The 18,065-nt window shown below is 43.0% G+C and overlaps 1 protein-coding gene across 1 annotated transcript in view; it reads left to right on the top strand.

The window, feature by feature from the left end:
* COL4A1 (collagen type IV alpha 1 chain) overlaps window positions 1-18,065 on the top strand; it is a 221,258-nt gene that overhangs the window by 188,977 nt on the left and 14,216 nt on the right. Inside the window, exons 41-47 of the mRNA XM_024206140.3 lie at window positions 644-694; window positions 1,604-1,789; window positions 2,805-2,938; window positions 11,312-11,384; window positions 12,073-12,144; window positions 12,494-12,622; window positions 14,591-14,689. Coding sequence (XP_024061908.2) covers window positions 644-694; window positions 1,604-1,789; window positions 2,805-2,938; window positions 11,312-11,384; window positions 12,073-12,144; window positions 12,494-12,622; window positions 14,591-14,689 — 744 coding nt within the window. The remainder of the gene's footprint in view (window positions 1-643; window positions 695-1,603; window positions 1,790-2,804; window positions 2,939-11,311; window positions 11,385-12,072; window positions 12,145-12,493; window positions 12,623-14,590; window positions 14,690-18,065) is intronic.

Here is an 18,065-nt window from a genome sequence, read left to right as displayed (position 1 = left end):
CAGTTAGTGCAGTTTGGACCAAATCTTGAGATCCTTACTCAAAATTTCAATAAAGTCAAAAGGGGTTTGCCTGAATAAGGACCTCACAATTTGGCTCTTTATGACTTAAAAATGAACATTCAAAAAAAAAAAAAAAAAAAGACTGAGCACCCTGCACCAACCACCATCAACAAATTATACCTAAACTAAACAGCATTAGTTAGCCCTCACACTAAATAATCTTCTCTTAGTTCATGTAGCACTAGGGCGTCCTGAACCAGCTTTGATGGAGATGAGTGCCTTTAGTTAGTTGCATTGTGCATCAGTGTTAGCTTGATAGAAAAACTGTTGCAAAATCTGGCAGTATTTTAAAGATTTGCTGTTTAGGAAATCTTTTCCCATAACCAATTTGCTGTGAAATATTGGAGCTGGCTCATCCTTTCTTCATTATTGGTACGGTGGTGGCACATAGGGGCCTCATTCACAGATAGTCCCCATTGTGCTAGACACAGTGAAATACATAACAGAAAGACAGTCCCTGCCCAGAAAAGCTTGTGCATAAACCATTCATTTTGAAGTGCTGGTGTCTGTTTTTGTAATAAATATTAATTATGCATTAAATGTAACTACTGTCTTGTCTTACTTTTGCTGCTGTCACTTGTAGGTATTCCAGGTAGAGGGCTTCCAGGATTTCCTGGTGCAAAAGGAGATAAAGGTAATATCAAATAAACAAAGTTTTTAAAACTTAATTCTGTAGTTCAAACACATGTGCAACTGCATTCTCTTATGTGCTCCACTATTTAAACCTGGAAGCAAAAACTCTGAGGTGTCAATTACTAATTTCTATTACAATAGCAGCATCTTAGACATGAATTAGATATGCCCTAAATAGGTAAATATTCTTAGTGAGGAATTTACTGCAAACTGTGTTGTGGTGAGATAATGCAAATAACTCCTTTATTTGTATTGTGTGGAGTGCTTTTGAATTTGAAGTCCTTCTGTTTCCATACTAATTTTGTAAAAATCGAAGTCTAGCTATTTTTCCTTTCTTTTACCATTTTATTTTATTTTATTTTATTTTATTTTATTTTATTGTACATATTTTCACAGCCAATAAAATACATTGAGTGAGCAATGAAAGTTCTAAAATAAGCTTTAAATTACCTATTTATACAAACTTGGAAAAAAATTCATGTTTTAAATGTCGATCTTGGTAAATCTATCCTCTTCTTCTGAACTAAACCCTGTTATCCTTACCCAAGCAAAACTTCCACTGCGTAGACACCAGTGGAATTGTGGCTGATTAAGGACTTCAGGATTTAGCTCATAAGAAGGTTTAAGTGTGAGTGCAGTGGATGAAGGTGGTGGAAGTGGGTGAGCAATAAGCTACAAGCAATTTAGCTAGCCAGACCCTTCAGTTAAACTGACCATTTCTTTTACCTGATTCATGAAGATCTGGTAGAGAATAATGAAATTTCCAGAAAGAATTTCATTGTAATCCAAATGTCTAAAAGAAGATCAATATTTACCATAGAAATAAAGGTTATCAGCCCATAATGATGCAAAATGTTTCAGTTATCATCATCCTTTGTCTAACTACTTTGGGGGCTGCTTTAAATCTTAGGTGCAAAAGGCGATGTGGGTTTTCCAGGATCCCCAGGAAGCCCGGGGATTCCTGGCTCAAAAGGAGAAGCAGGATTTGTTGGTCCACAAGGTCCTACAGGCCAACAGGGCACTCCCGGACTACCAGGGAGATCAATGGAAGGTCCTAAAGGAAACAGAGGCCCCCCAGGTCAACCTGGAGTTTCAGGTAAGTTATTAAAAATCTACAAACTGTAAAATATCCAATGTTTATGGTGATTATATGAGTTTATTATTTATTTTTATTACTAGTCAGTACTAAGGATATTAGTGATATCTCCTTTCTATTAATAATATAATTTCATATTGTTTTGTATTAAAGTCTTTATTATGTTTCTTAACTTTTTATAGATTTTTTTTTTTAATATAAATTGAAATCTTCCTAGTTGTCCTGGAAAAGCATTCTCCCAATGGACAGTTTTGCAGTGTATCCTAAAACTGATCTGCCTTTGGGGTAGTTTAATCTCTCCTCTTAGCTCATTCCATCCATGAACCCCCTTGACCCAGAGCACTTTATCTGCAACTCCGATGTGCTTCATCCAGGGTTTTATTAGTGGCTTTGTACCAGAGAGTGCAGTCGTCTTTGGCAAGCCATGGATGGACATATCATAGCTGATGCTGCTGGGTCTCAGCCTGTTGATGTATTTGAAAATTGGGGATAAGGCCTTGAGTTGGCAGTGGAAGTGGATTAGAAGCCAATGGCGAGTGTGGAACACAGGAGTGATTAGCTCATAGCACCATGGGTTGCCAAGTTCTGCATGAGCAGAAGCCTCTGCATTGCTTCTTTTTCTGCCCCAGATACAATGAATTACAGTAATTCAGTATGGAGAAGATTAATATGTGGATCATTATTGCAGATCCTTGTCCAGAGAAAATGTGAAGCCTCCTAGCTTCATATAGCCTAAGGAGAATTAAGGTAGTTCTTGATCCTTTCTCAACCTGCTTCTCCAGTAGCAGTGGTGAGCTCAGCAGGACCCTGAAGCTCTGAAACTATTAGAACTGGAAACTGAACCATTGGATAAGTAGGTCCGTGACCTAGCTAGCTGTTGAAGCATTCCTGCTCCTTACTAGCTTTACTTTGATCTTGCCCACCTTTAACTTGAACCATCTGGTCCTAATCCAAATACTGATGTCTTATAGAAAACAAATTTACCAAGAAACTTTTGCCTACCCCTCCATTGTAGGTCTACCAGGTCCAATGGGACCACCAGGATCTCCAGGCCTGGAAGGAGCCAAAGGAGAAAAAGGAAACACGGGTTGGCCTGGACCACCTGGAAGACTTGGAATCAAAGGTGATCCGGGATTCCAAGGCATTCCTGTAAGTTATTTTAACTACCTTAGTGATTTCTCCAGTGTAGCTCAGTAGCACATAGTGGTCATTTTAGTTCTTCCAGTTAATGGATGTATTAATCATAGATATTTCTTTTTCAAACTAATAATACCTTATATCCAGAATGCTTTCAGATTCTCTGCTGACTGTGTAAAGTCTGTTTCAAAACATTTCAATTCTCTGTTTTAAGGGCTGCCTAACAATGAGCTAATGAACTTTATAGGCAGAAAATAACAACATACAGACAACCAGCATATAGTTTAGGGTGTACTAATGGTCCAAGGTGGCTGCAGCTCATCAATGAGTTGCAAAAGAATTTGTACTTCATTTTAAAGATTGCATATTTCACAATAAATTGCATACTGAAAATATCTGAGCTATTTAGATAAGATATGAAACATTTCAAATTAAGTAAGTGTGCTTTCAGTTCTGTAAATGATGAACTATAGCTGTTGATGTAGAAATTGAAACAAGTAAAGATATAAATACATTATTGTCATATATCAGTCCTCTTCTCCCAGCCCCTAAAAAATCCCTTCAATACTGCCGTGCATCTCCACCTACTAGAAAGAATGAGGTGAAAATCTCTGTCCACTAAAATCTACAAGGCTCTATACCAGGGATCTCAAACTCAAATTACCACGAGGGCCACATGAGGACTAGTACATTGGCCCAAGGCCTGCATCACTGAAACCTTTTCATACAACGATACAAAAGTATAGTCAAAAATGAAAAAAATGTAGAGCAATGTAGTATGCTATTAAAAGTCAACATATTAACTTTTTTAAAACTGTAATGCGAAGAGGGGTTTTAATAAAATATAAACTCCTGTAACTATTCCTTATGTGGTCAATAACACTGATGATGATCTATACCAGGGGTCTCAAACACGTGGCCCGTGGAGTTATTTCCTGTGGCCCGCCATAGGCGCCAACTCTCTCCTGCACTGCGTAACCCTTTTCACACACCCCGGTCACAGTGCAAAGTCAAGAGGGAAACTGAGGCTCGCCTAGGAATTATAAAAATGTTACAGAAAATTTCCACTTCATCACAGACACTGTCTAGTGTCCCAATGGAGAGACCCCTGGGCAATGGAGCGGGGGACCTCTGGGTGCCCAGCACCCCTAACAGAGAGACCCCTGGGCGATGGGGGATGGTGCCCGGTGCCCCTAACTAACAGTCACAGGGATCTCAAACACGCGGCCCCGCTCCTGCCCCGCCTCTTCCCATCCTTTCCCCACCCCCATTCCAACCCCTTCCCCAAATCCCCGCCCCTGCCCCACCTCTTCTCCGCCTCCTCCCCTGAGCACACCGCGTCCCCGCTCCTCCCCCATCTCTCCTGGAAAGTCCTAAGCGCCGCCAAACAGCTGTTTGGCAGCGGGAAGCGCTGGGAGGTAGGTGGAGGAACGGGAATGCGGTGCGCTCGGGGGGGGGGCAGAAGGGCGGGGGAAGGGGAGCTTGGCTGCCAGTGGCGTCGGCGCCTATGGTGGGCCGCAGGAAATAACACCGCCTGCAGGCCACATGTTTGAGACCCCTGCTCTATACCCTTCCTCTCAGTATTTCTGCCTCCTCATTTCTTGAAGCACAGTTCTCTTTAGGTTGTAGCTCATTCTTTCTTCTATCAGGAAATTAAACTAAAATATAATAAAACTAGATGAATAAAAGCAGGGATAAGAGAGTAGGCATGGCACCATCACACTCATTGTACAGGATGAAGAGGGACTCAGGAAAGATGTCATTAAGATCCTAGTGTGGGAAGCAGGATTCCAATGGTGGACTCAGAGGAACAGATTCTTCATAATGTAAAGCCACACTGGATGTTCTTCTGTCTCCAAGGGGCTGCTTCTACAATGACACTTAAACCAGTGTCTTGAATTTTTTAAGTTGGATCCTTGTTGGTCACCAGCTTTCCGTTCAGAGTAGCTGCATGCCATTAATAACTCTGAGAGACAGATGTTTTCAACATGCAGTGATAGCAAGATTCAAATGTGTATTCTCTTTACTAAGTACCCAGAGTGCTTATAAGCAGAACTGAATGAAAATCAGAATTTCTGTCCCACAGGAAATTCTGATATTTTAACAAATGATTTGTTTCCAAATCAGGACAAAGAATTGAAATTTTTCACAAAATGAAGTTCCAGTCATTTTCAATTGAAACATAACATTTCAACATTCCCAAATCAAAATGTTTCATTTTGGTTTTATTTAACTGACCCGAAACATTTCATTTCGAGTCAGTTAAACATTAAACTGCATCTTCCTATTATGTTGCATTGCCTCAAGGGAGTTGTGGTTCAAGTATCTGATGTCCCTATTCTCTCTCATGGACCAGTCTCCCAGGCCAGACTACATCTCCCATGAAGCACCGAAAGCCATATGACTCCTGTGATGCACCATGATGCTGGGTCAGAGGGGAAACTATGTTGCATCCTGGGAGATATAGTCCAGCCAGGGAGGCACTTCTAGGAGAGAATGTCATATGAACTACAGTTACCATAACTAATGTACCATGATAGGGAAATGCAATTTAAAGTTGAATTGACTCAAAACGAAACATTTCAGGTCAGTTCAACAAGCTGAAATATTTCCTTTCAGGTGGAACCAACTCAGAGCAGCATATTTCATTTTGGTTTTCCTGACAGAAAATTGAAAAACTTTGGCAAAATCAAAATTTTCCTGTTGATTTTGCAGAAACTGCATTTTCTTTTGAAAAATCATTCTGATGGAAACTTCCCAACCAGCTCCAATTGTAGGAGTCAGGGTGGGGAGCACAAGTATACAGTTTGTTTGGGGGAGGTAGCCTTAGACCCCTTGCCTTAGTGCTGCTCAGACTCAGGCAGGTAATTAGGCAATGCAATACTCAGCTTATGCACATGGCATGCTCCTTTTAAAAGAAAATAACTGATGTGTGCCGTGTGCTTTATGACTACAAGTAACCACATCACTTTATTTTGTGAATACCTCCCTTCACCTTTCTGATGTCATTTCTCCCTGTGTACCCATCATGGTATCTCTAACGTATTTTGTACATTTCTTAGCGCAAGGGGAGTTAGGTGCCTAAATACCTTTTTGGATCTGGATCTACATCTGTATTTCCTCTGTATACCTATGGAGCTGTATGCAAATGTTATATTATAATAATGGCTCAAGACCACTGTAGTATTTAGGACTTGTGTTAGCAATTTGTTGTGGGAATCTCCAAGGTATGCTTAGATGCTTATTCTGGATCAATTGAAACAGAAACTAGAACCAGCTTCTACTGAAGGATGCTGTCAATAAATTCTATTGGGTGACTAATGAGTTTACTATGCCTTGTGTGAGTCTTACAGTATGTGGCCTTGATTTTCCTCTAGCACAGGCCTGGTCTACACTACAAAGTTAGGTCAACATAAGTTGCCTTGCATCGACCTATTTATACATGTATCTACACTCAAATTTGTCTCCTGCCGACATAAGCACCCTGTTATGGTGATGCAGTAAAACCACCTCCCCAAATGGCATTGAGCTGTAGTCAAAGTATTGTGGTTGACACAGTTCAAGTGTAGACATTGCGTGACCTATGCCAATTCTAACAGTCCTCCAACAGTTGTCTCACAATGCCTGACACTGACAGCTCTGGTCACAAATGTTGAACTCCACTGCCCAGGGGTCACAAAGACCAGAAGCCCCTCCCCTGTTCCTTTAAAATTCTGTGTATTTTTGAAATGCCTTTCCCTGATTGCTGGGCTTGGTGAGCACACCTAGCAGCTCTCCCTTGTTGTGTGCAGCTACCCAGACGACTATGCCAACTACACGCTCTAGACACATTCCTGCCTGGAGTAGACAGGAGGTATTGGATCACTTGTGAGGAGAAGAGACTGTTCAGGCACAGCTATGGAGCAGCCATAGAAACATGGACATCTACTAGAAGGGGATGCAGACGAAGGGGTACTACAGGGATCAGCAGCAGTGCCGCGGGAAAGCAAAGGAACTGTGGCTGGCATACCACAAGGCCCAGGAGGCCAACAGTCGATCTGGTGCTGAACCACAGACATGCCATTTTATGACAAGCTGCATGCCGTACTTGGCAGTAACCCCACCAGCGCCCCACAGACCGCTGTGGATACCTCAGAGATGTAGACCTCTGGCATGAACAGTGAGGAGGAGGGAGGGAGATGCGGTGGGGCGGGGCAATCTGGCTATGCCATGAGCCAGGACCTGTAGAGATTCTGCTGCAGCCTAGCCAATCCCACTAGCCAGGCATGGGCGAGCACAGTGCAAGAGATGGAATCTTGGGAAAGTGAGTGCATGCATTTTCCCTTTTAATGTTTAAATGTAAAGATGGCGCCTGGTCCATCCCAAGTTACTAAAGACATGTATCGACTTTTCATTGTTTTACTTATCTGAGAAGAGGTGGTAGTACAACAAACGGAAGTAGATTTGTTATCTTCTTTTCATTTCCCTGTAGGATTAGGCATTGGAGGCCCTGCGGAGCAGGTTGTTGATGTACCTAGGAATGTCCCTTGTGTCCTCCTGAGAGATCTTGATGAAACTTTCATAGAGTTACTATGCAGTTCTCTCCCGAAGGTTTCTAGGGATGTCCATCTTATTTCTTCTTCAGCAGTAGGACACTTTTCCACACTGCTCAGCGATCATTTTGGCAGGCACCATTGTAGTAAGCAGGCTAGTGGCATGCGGTCCTGGGTGGCTTTGGGATGCCCGCAAAGGCTGTGTTCTCTGTGCCGCTGTGACACTCAGGAGTGAGATATCAGCTAAAATCACCACCACCTATGAAAAATAGTGCCAACACTCAGTGCCGTTGCCCTGTACTTGTACCCACTGAAATAGAGACCATATTGTTTTATGCAACCGAAAATGTTAATACCCTTCTCCTTTTCCCCCACCTGGTCCCTCGCTGACAATACTCACCATGGCTGGGGCGGGAGAATAGTGCTGTGCAGAGGCGTGCCGCAGCTGAAGTAGCAATAAGTATGTCTTATAACAAATTTTTATGGGAATGAGGGAAGGGAGTTTTGAAGCTTATCTTTCACTTTCCATTGTGACTGTGCATACAATTATACATATTTCCATTTTATCTGGAGCTGCTGCTGTTGCAGCCTTGAGGAGTGACCCGCCACACCTGGGGAATGCCTGACCCTATTGAAGAGGAGAAAGAAGAGGATGAGGGATGATATGTTCTGTGAGATCTTGCAAACCAGTGCTGCACTGGACTGTGAACAAAGGGTCTGGTGGGCTAACATGGCAGACAGTATGGAGAGGGGTAGAGAGGACAGGAGAACATGGAGAAAGACCCCAGAATCCCATCAGGAAAAAGAAAGAGAGATGCACCAGGACATAATGAGGCTTCTCAGGCAGCTAACACAAATGCTGCTGACCCTTGCTGACCAACAATCACAAACTTGCCACCCTTTACAGTCCCTGGAGAAGTCCATGGTGGCAGCTCCCTGCGCCCCTCAAAAATCCTCTTGGAACCATGGATCTCATCCCTAGCCCTACCACTCCATGCCAGGGGACAGTAAAGACAACCACATCTTCACATCCATGACCTATGAAAGGCACAGTTGGTGTATGTATCCAAAATGGACTGCATTTCTGCACTGAAATGGACAGAACTGCTTGCTGCCTTTCTAAATTTAAAGTTTCGTTCGGTTAATTTATGTTGGAAGTTTGTATTGTATTGTATTGTTCCTTTTCCTTCACATTGTTTCATTTCACAGCTTTTGTCAGTGAATGCAGGTCTATATTTTGAAAATAAATTCATTGTTACGGTTCACCCCACATACTGCAGAATGTATGGCAGGATGCAAAGCTCCTAGTATTTGTAAGTGTACAGCACCCCAGAGGTCATAGGTTCAAGGAAACACCCAGTCATAGGTGTAAATGTACAACAAGCACTGCATAATTCATAGTTTCAGTGAAAGACAGTGTAAGAGTTATAAATGTGCCGCAAAACAGAATAATTCATAGGTTCATTATAAGACATAAAGAGTTCTATGTATAAATGTACACCAAGCACAGTTCCTAACAGCTCACAAACCTTCAGGGCCAGAGCACAGTCACGCACAGCACATTACTGTGCCTGACCGTGGAAATGCTCTTTCAAAGCCTCCTGTAACCACATAGCTCCATGCTGAGGTCTTGTAATGGCCCTTGTGCTTGGCTGTTCAGAGTCAGCAGACATCTCCTCTACCCTGGCGGCAACTCCCCTGCCCCCTTTGCCTCACATGGATAATGCAGCAGACAACAGGCAGCTATAACCATTCAGCTATTTTTCTCACTGAGATCCAGTCTACCAGACGCATTTTGTCATGCTTCATCTGTCATTTCGCACCTGCTGAGCTGGTAGTTGAATCTTTCCTTGGTGCTGTCAAGGTGGACAGTGGACAGCTTCATAAGCCAGGGGAGCAAGACATAGGCTGGGTCTTCCAGAATCACTAGTGGCATTTCAACATCACCACTGGCAATCCGGGGGTCAGGAAAGAATGTCCCTACTTGCAGCTTTCTGAAAGTCATGTGTTCTGAAAGACGCGAGTGTCATGAACCTTCCCTGACCAGCCCTCATTGATGTTGGTGAAGCATCCCCAGTGATCCACCGATGTTTGCATAACCATAGATAAGTCGCCGTTTCTGTTGATGTGCTCTGTGGCAAGGTGGGCTGGTGCCAAAATAGGGATATGCATGCCGTCTATTGCCTCACCACAATTTGGGAACCTGATTGCTGCAAATCCATCTACTATGTCCTGCTGATTTCAAGAATCACAGTCCTGCGTAACAGAAGACAATGAATGGCCCTACACACTTGCATGACAACAGCCTCCACTATGGATTTTCCAGCTCCAAAATGATTTCCCACTGACTGGCACCAATCCAGAAATGTAAGCTTCCAGAGTGTGATCGCCACTCACTTCTCAACTATCAACACTCTCGCTCTCATTCTGGTGTCCATGTGCTGGAGGAATGGTGCGAGCTCGGAACACAAATCCAGCAATGTGGCTTTGCACGTCCGAAAGTTCTGCAGCCACTGCTTCATGTCCAAAATCTGCATTATGATGCAGTCCCACCAGTCAGTGCTCATTTCTCCAGCCCAGAAGCTGCGCTCCACCATTGGCAGTTGCTCCATGAATACCACCAATGACCTTGTTTTTCACTATGTCCCTCAACAACCTGTCCTCAAAGAAATTGTCATGTCTCCTGTTGTTATAGTTCTTCTTGTGGCTCTGATAGTACCGGAGAATCATGCGGCTTGTATTTGCAACATTCATGAGAATGGTACAGAGGTATGGCGATCCATGCTTCTGTCAGAGATAGCAAACACCAAACAGTGCCATGTGGTTTGTGGGATCTTAAAAAAAAACAACCCCACATAATTATGGGATATGGATGGCATTATGGGATATGAAGAAAGTGGCATGCTGGGAACTTGAGCCCTAGCTCCCAGAGATCCCTAGGTGAGTTATTTATATACCACAACACATTGCAAAAACTTCCCAGAAGGCAATGTGCCAGATGGCAGCACATGGCACACTGGGATACCTACTCATAATGCACCACACTTTGCATTGACACAAGTATTCCTGGTGAGTGCATGCAGCGCCGATGTAAGCAGCCAAGTGTGCACGAGCATGAGCGATACACTAATTTTGGCAGCTGTATGTTGACGTAACTTATATTGACCAAAGTTTGTAGTGTAGACACGGTCTTAGACTATTGTAAAACTGGTATAACCAATTTCACTGGAGTAGTTCATTTAGACCAGCGTATGTGAAAGGAAAATCAGGCCTTGTGTTTTAAACTTCTTCGCTCCTAGACCAGTTCAGCACTGCTGAAAAGACCAAGTCCCCTGCAAGGGAACTTGAGGCTAATGAGTAACTTTCATCTCATTCCATATATGTACTAATCCTTTCTCTGACTTGAAATATCCTATCTTCCCCCTGGGGTCACCTGAGGCCAGCTCCCTGAGTCTAGGATACTCTGAGTGAGTGCTCTATTTAGTGATACTTGTTTCCCTTCTAATATTTGTTCATGGTGTCATTTCCCAAGACTCAAGGCCATTTGATTAGTTAAACTTTTATTGAGCCACCTTATTTTGTCCCAGTGTGTTCTCAAGATTAAGCATAACATAGCACAGATCATCACACAGGCTGCTCTACCTGCTTACCACAAGCCTTTGTTTCTGAACAAAGCCTTCTCATTTGAGCAACGTAACATTAGAGAAGGACCATCTTTGGATCAAATGGCTTGTCTCTGATTTTAGAAATTACCGACTTGAGTGTTTTTTACAGCTTTCCAAAATCACATGATTATTTGAGAGGTGTGTCATAGTAATATAGGATAACTCATGTCTGGCTTCTTCTTATACAGGGTAGTGCTGGTTTACCAGGAGATATTGGTCAAAAGGGTGATATGGGACCTCCAGGAGTTCCCGGGTTTCAAGGTGAGGAGAAATATGTAATTTGTGTATAGTTACAAAATTATTGTTCTCTAACTTCATGTAAGGTAGAGGGAGATTGTGCTTTCGCCCCCTCCTTTATCAAAAGAAAACATTCAAAGAATGTTAATCTAGCATCCCACAAATACTGTAGCCTTAACTTTGAAGCTACCTCAGAAGCCAGAACAAGGACAACATGAATTTGTCAGTAATTTTTTCCCTTTCCTTGTTCTGTAGATTGTACAATTCATGTTTGCTTTTAAAGAAAAATGAAAAATCCATGTTTGTATGTTCTAAGAATAGTCAGGGTTTTCTTTGAGATGTGGTGTGACGTGCTAAACTTGAGGCTGCTTGCAAGTAGACAAACCTTTTCTATCACTTCCACTATCATTATTATGTTTATTAAAATTTTAAGTGTAAGAAAGAATGCAGCTGTCAATACATTTAAAGTGTATCTGAATTTAGAAATCTGAGTGTGAATTTGTCTTCAGTTATCTTTTAATTGAATATTGATGGCAGTTTTATGTCATCACTTCATATGCCCTTTTCCTGGAAACATTTGAAATCAAAGGAACTGCTCATGTGGGTAAAGTTACTCATGTGTCTAAGCATTTGCAGGATTGGATCCATTATTCAGCACACAGTTTTAAAACAAGAATTAATGGCTTAAATTTTCATGTACATCTGACTTCAGGTCCAAAAGGATCTTCTGGCTTCCCAGGTCTCAAGGGAGAACAAGGTGACCAAGGGTTTCCTGGCTCTAAAGGTATGGTAAGCTTATATATTTTTCAGATTTTTAAAATAGGTATTTTTTACTTAAAGTGGCATTATATCACCCTTTGCATTTTGTACAACATAAAAAAACCCCAGAATGTGCAAGTGAGTTAATAGAATCTCAACCTCAAAATGTACAGACTGTAAAGATAATTTACAATTAGATGTAAGCTCTTAGTTCTTAGAGCTAGGTTTCTATCCCAATATATTTGTACAGAGCCTAGCACAACGGGGCCCAATCCTTATTGCGACCTTTGGGTGCTAATGCACATAATTATTAATTATTTATATTGTCTGATAACAAACACTTTCTTTTGTATTTGCTTCATCAATTTTGACAGGTTTACAAGGTCCACCAGGTCCTCCAGGTGCATATCAGCTTCATAAAGGGGAACCAGGTTTACCTGGCCCTGTCGGACCAGTTGGTCCAAAAGGGTTCCCTGGACTTCCAGGTCCAAAAGGACAGCAAGGTGAGAGGGTCTTAAAGTTGCCCATAGGTGGTGCATAATGTAAAACGAAGCTATGACAGGCTGAGCATTAGCAGGCTATTGGCATAACTTAAGCTCTGTGCAGCTGCTTCTCCAGCCATGTCTGTAGTGGCTGCCTATAGGAAAGTGATGCTTCTCTTTGAAGTCCCAGTACAGCAGAGGTTCTCAAACTGTGGTCCGTGGACCACCAGTGGTCCGCAAGCTCCATTCAGGTGATACACAGATAGTTCCCTCTAAGGTGTGCGCCTGGGTGGCTGCACACGAGAGAGTGAAGGACCACCCACCTAATTAGTGGAGCCGCGCAGCGCGTGGCTTTTCTAATTAGGTGTCTGGATACTGGAGAAGATGCACATGTAAGGTGAGGTGGTGGCCTTGGGGGGAATAGGCGGTAGGTGGGAGGGGGCAGTGGGGTGAGAAGAGGGTGTGGGGGGAATTTGGGATGTGCAGGGCTGCGGCGGCCAGAGAAAGAGATGATTTTTCCCAGCTCCAGGGCTGTGGCTGCCAGGGAGAGTCGGCCCTCCTTCCCAGCCCCAGCTTGGGGGCTGCCGCGGCGGGGGAGAGAGGGCACATCCATCGCATTAGAAAGATAAGACTACTGATATTAAAATATGAGTTGTGTGCTTTATTTGTAGAACAAAAAAACCTTAATTATTATTAAGGGTTTTTTATATAGTGCTTTTATCCAAAGCGCTTTACAATAGTTAGCTAATGGTACAAACAACATTTGGAAAGATCACTAAGTGGTCCGCCAAGACCGTCAGCAATTATCAAGTGGTCCGCGAAAAAAAAAGTTTGAGAACCACTACGCTACAGGAATGCCAAAAGCAGGTCTTCAACAAGGAGTCCCCACTTCCTCTCTTAGCCCAGCGTCTCTGTGGAACTGAGCAGCATTTAGCATGAAACTTACATAAAACACCTAAACTGGAAAGTTTAATTTTTTTAAAGAGATTAAGAGAAGTAGGGAGAAAGGGGACGAGGGGTCAGGAAAGTAGAGGGCTGGCATAAGTGGCGAGGGCCGGTAGCATTTTGGATTGGCAAGGGGGAGCATAGGAAGCTGCAGTTCAGAAGGGTTCCAAAATCAGTAACATTTTAAAGGAGAAACTCCTTCCCCCTGCTGTCCATTATTTTATATGAAGGTGATGGGGAAATAAGGTGAAAGACAATTTGTCTTTTTGCATTATCTATCTAACATAAAGGGCATGATGATTCTTCTTGGGGCCATATCCATGCACTATTGTGAGTTGGTTAAATGGCTGTGAAATCATCCAGATGGCTTCACTGTCCAATCAGAATATGGCTTTGGCCAAAAAGAGTCTGTAGCCATGCTCCAATAGTTATCTCAAAGCCTTAATGTCACACTGCACTATACAGTATCTGCAGAAGAACAGGTGTAACTGAAATATCTGGAGCAGAGTGGAAGTACCAGTTTGGTGCTGGTACTGTTAAACTGCATCCCCTGCATACAGCAGTCTGGTGTTTAAATGAGAGTGAAAACACACTCAAACAGCTATGAAATAAAGCACTGAACTAACGGGTAAAGCCAAAACCAATCTGGCAAAGACCTAGCAGGGCTGTGAATTTCCCACAACTTGTTACTGACTTTTGGCTCTCTTTATGGGCTTTTATTTGAAGCTCCTTTAGCCTTGTACTCCTGCTGTCATAGAATGAGGAGAAAGGCCTTTGTGTCGTCTTCACTGTCTGGACAAATGCTAGCAGGAAATCGGTTGCTACAGATGTGCACCTCCAGTGGCTATATTTTGATCTTTTCCCATCCCACACCCCTCAACACCCTTCCTCCAGCAGGCACCCCGACCTCCCTGCTCTGGGTACTGGCATTCACCTATAGGTACTGGGCATGTGCTTTTTTCTGTACTGCCACCCCATAATCCAAAAAGCAAGAACAAGTATGTCTCTGTGATCCAATTGTAATTATTTCTTATATTTCAACAGGAGTGACAGGACCTGAGGGTATACCTGGGCAACCTGGTAATCCAGGATTTGATGGTCAACCTGGTCAGAAAGGAGAACCTGGTCCTTCTGGTCCTCCAGGTAGGTCTGTGTATTCTTTAAAGACTCCGTTCTTCATTCAAAGGGACTATAAAAGATTGCTTATTAAGAAAAATAAGGTTGGCAGTTGGATAAAGATGGCACAAGAAGCAGAGACACATAACAAAAACACTTGTAGCATTTAAAAGCACATGGTCATTGAAGGATTGCTGGCATCTCCAAGAGATTTTTTGATGTAATTTAGTGACAGATAAGGCTATTGCACACACAATTAAATGGCCACATGTTATTTGCCCCAGTCCTTATAAAAGATGGGGGTAGATCAGATATCAGATAAAGAAAATACAGCTACAGTGAATAAAAGATATACAGGTTCAAAACCTCCACCTTTCTGTTAGGGTAGAGCTACCAGTTACAACTGCAGGAGAAGATGTGTTAGATGCAATTATTAATAATGAAAAGACTCTGGATTTAGAGAGATTACCTGTGGAATTTTATAATACCTTTATTGAGTGTCAGGCGTCTTATTTTACGTGGCTTAATCTAGAAAAGAGATGACTCAGAAAGGAAATGTTCACAGTCTAGAAATATCTTCAAGATTGAATAATTTATTCTTTTGAATATATTGTTTAGTCCTCAAAGTGATAGCCTGGTGATCAGGAATTGAGAATTTAAGATCTCTGCCTAGTTTTAATGAAACAGAAGTTAATACGGTACTTTGATTTAATTGATTTTTTTAGCCTAAATAGGACCTGAAAGAGTATTTTTATTTTGGGGAGATTCCAGGTTACATTGGAAGGATCTCTAAAAGTTTAAGCCTGATGTTTAGCAGCACTTTTAAAAGCAAAGAAAGAAACAGAGGTTTTGAATAAATGAGAAAATCACTGCACAAGAAAGTGATGAATTAGGTCACCGTTAGGAACACTGTGCTCAATTCTGGTTGTCTTATTATAAAAATGGTATTACAGAGATGGAAAAGGTACTGCAGAGGATAGCCCGAATGATTCAGTTATTTGCTGAATTTAGTTCTACAGCAAGGCAGAGAGACTAGGCCTCTATTCTTTGGAAAGGAAGAAACCTCAGTGAAGTATGTACAGTTCTGATGGGAATAGAAAGGATAGAAGCTACAAGAGTATCTGATTTTCTGTCAATTTCAGGAACTAGGGGCATAAACCAAGCTAGGGGAAAGTCAGGTCCCAAAGGAGTCTAGGCAGAACTTCAGTAGGCAGCACTGGTGGTAGACCATGTATGGAATTCTCCACAGAAGGCAGAAACAGGAACAGCTTTAATTAGGGTTAAAGGCAGCGTTAGACAAGTATTTGGAGCAGGGGGATGGGGGACACACACACGACATTACAGAACATACAAGAGAGTGTGTGAATCCAGCCTGGGATGCCGAACCCTTATTAATCCCTACACTATGTTTGTTTATATAAAACATTCCATGATAGCAGAATAGATTGTTTGGTTTGGATTGGAAAATTATAAAAATGAAGATGTGTAGAGGAATATTAGTAAACTAACAAGATTATAAGCAGTGTGTTTTATCTGTGTTGGTCCCAGGGCATGAGAGAGGCAAGGTGGGTGAGATAATATCTTTTATTGGACTAATTTATGTTAGTGACAGAGACAAGGTTTTGAGCTTACACAGAGCTTTTTCAGGTCACCTTGTCTCTCTAAGATGATAAGTAATTATTTCAGTTGAACTGATTGATCTGTACAAAGCATTTGCAGTATTGTATGTTAAGAACACAGCATAGTATAGGGATCGGCAACCTTTGGCCCGCAGCCCGCCAGGGTAAGCACCCTGGCGGGCCAGGCCGGTTTGTTTACCTGCCGCGTCCGCAGGTTCGGCCAATCACGGCTCCCACTGGCCGCAGTTCACCGCTCCAGGCCAATGTGGCCAGCACATCCCTCGGCCCGCACCGCTTCCCGCAGCCCCCATTGGCCTGGGACGGCGAACTGCGGCCAGTGGGAGCTGCGATTGGCCGAACCTGCGGACGCGGCAGGTAAACAAACCGGCCCGGCCCGCCAGGGTGCTTATCCTGGCGTGCCGCATGCCAAAGGTTGCCGATCCCTGGCATATTACTGACAATCCATGGTAAAAGACACTTTAGAAAAACTTAAGAAAGATAGCTAGATAGATCTGAAAATAATAGATGATAGCAATTCTAACTACTATAATCATAGAATATTAGGGTTGGAAGAGACCTCAGGAGGTCATCTAGTCCAATCCCCTGCTCAAATCAGGACCAACACCAAGTAAATCATTCCAGCCAAGGCTTTGTCAAGCCGGGCCTTAAAAACCTCTAAGGATGGAGATTCCACCACCTCCCTGGGTAACCCATTCCAGTGCTTCACCACCCTCCTGGTGAAATAGTGTTTCCTAATATCCAACCTAGACCTCCCCCAGTGCAACTTGAGACCATTGCTTCTTGTTCTGTCATCTGCCACCACTGAGAACAGCCTAACTCCATCTTCTTCAGGTATAATTGAAGGCTGCTATCAAATCCCCCCTCACTCTTCTCTTCTGCAGACTAAATAAGCCCAGTTCCCTCAGCCTCTCCTCATAAGTCATGTGCCCCACCCCCCTAATCATTTTGGTTGCCCTCCGCTGGACTATCTCTAATTTGTCCACATCCCTTCTGTAGTGGGGGGACCAAAACTGGATGCAAAACTCCAGGTTTGGCCTCACCAGTGCCAAATAGAGGGGAATAATCACTTACCTCGATCTGCTGGCAAGGCTCCTACTAATACAGCCCAATATGCCGTTGGCCTTCTTGGCAACGAGGGCATACTGCTTACTCATATCCAGCTTCTTGTGCACTGTAATCCCCAGGTCCTTTTCTGCAGAACTGCTGCTTAGCCAGTCGGTCCCCAGCCTGTAGCGGTGCATGGGATCCTTCCTTCCTAAGTGCAGCACTTGTCCTTGTTGAACCTCTTATAATAATCTTGCAAAACAAGTTCCATTATAATTTCCTTTTTTTCACTCTCCTGTAACTTTCTGAAGTTTTGGGGTTGAAATTTTATGCTTGGTGGGATAGAGCAGTGGTTTGAGCATTGGCCTGCTAAAGCCAGGGTTGTGAGTTCAATCCTTGAGGGGGCCATTTAGGAATCTGGGGCAAAAATCTGTTTGGGGATTGGTCCTGCTTTGAGCAGGGGGTTGGACTCAATGACCTTCTGAAGTCCCTTCCAACCCTGATATTCTATGCTCTTTGGGGGAGGGATAGCTCAGTGGTTTGAGCATTGGCTTGCTAAACCCAGACTTGTTAGTTCAGTCCTTGAGGTGGCCATTTAGGGATCTGGGGCAAAAAAAAAAATCTGTTAGGGACACTACTTGGTCCTGCTAGTGAAAGCCAGGGCCGGCTCTGGCTTTTTGGCCGCCCCAAGCAAAAAAAAAAAAAAAAAAATGCGGCCG

This window comes from Terrapene carolina, unplaced genomic scaffold, assembly GCF_002925995.2.
Source record: "Terrapene carolina triunguis isolate 2854851 unplaced genomic scaffold, T_m_triunguis-2.0 Scaffold21, whole genome shotgun sequence".
NCBI lineage: Eukaryota > Metazoa > Chordata > Testudines > Emydidae > Terrapene > Terrapene triunguis.
Note: the sequence above shows the minus strand (reverse complement) of the source record. Positions and strands in the feature narration are given on the sequence as shown.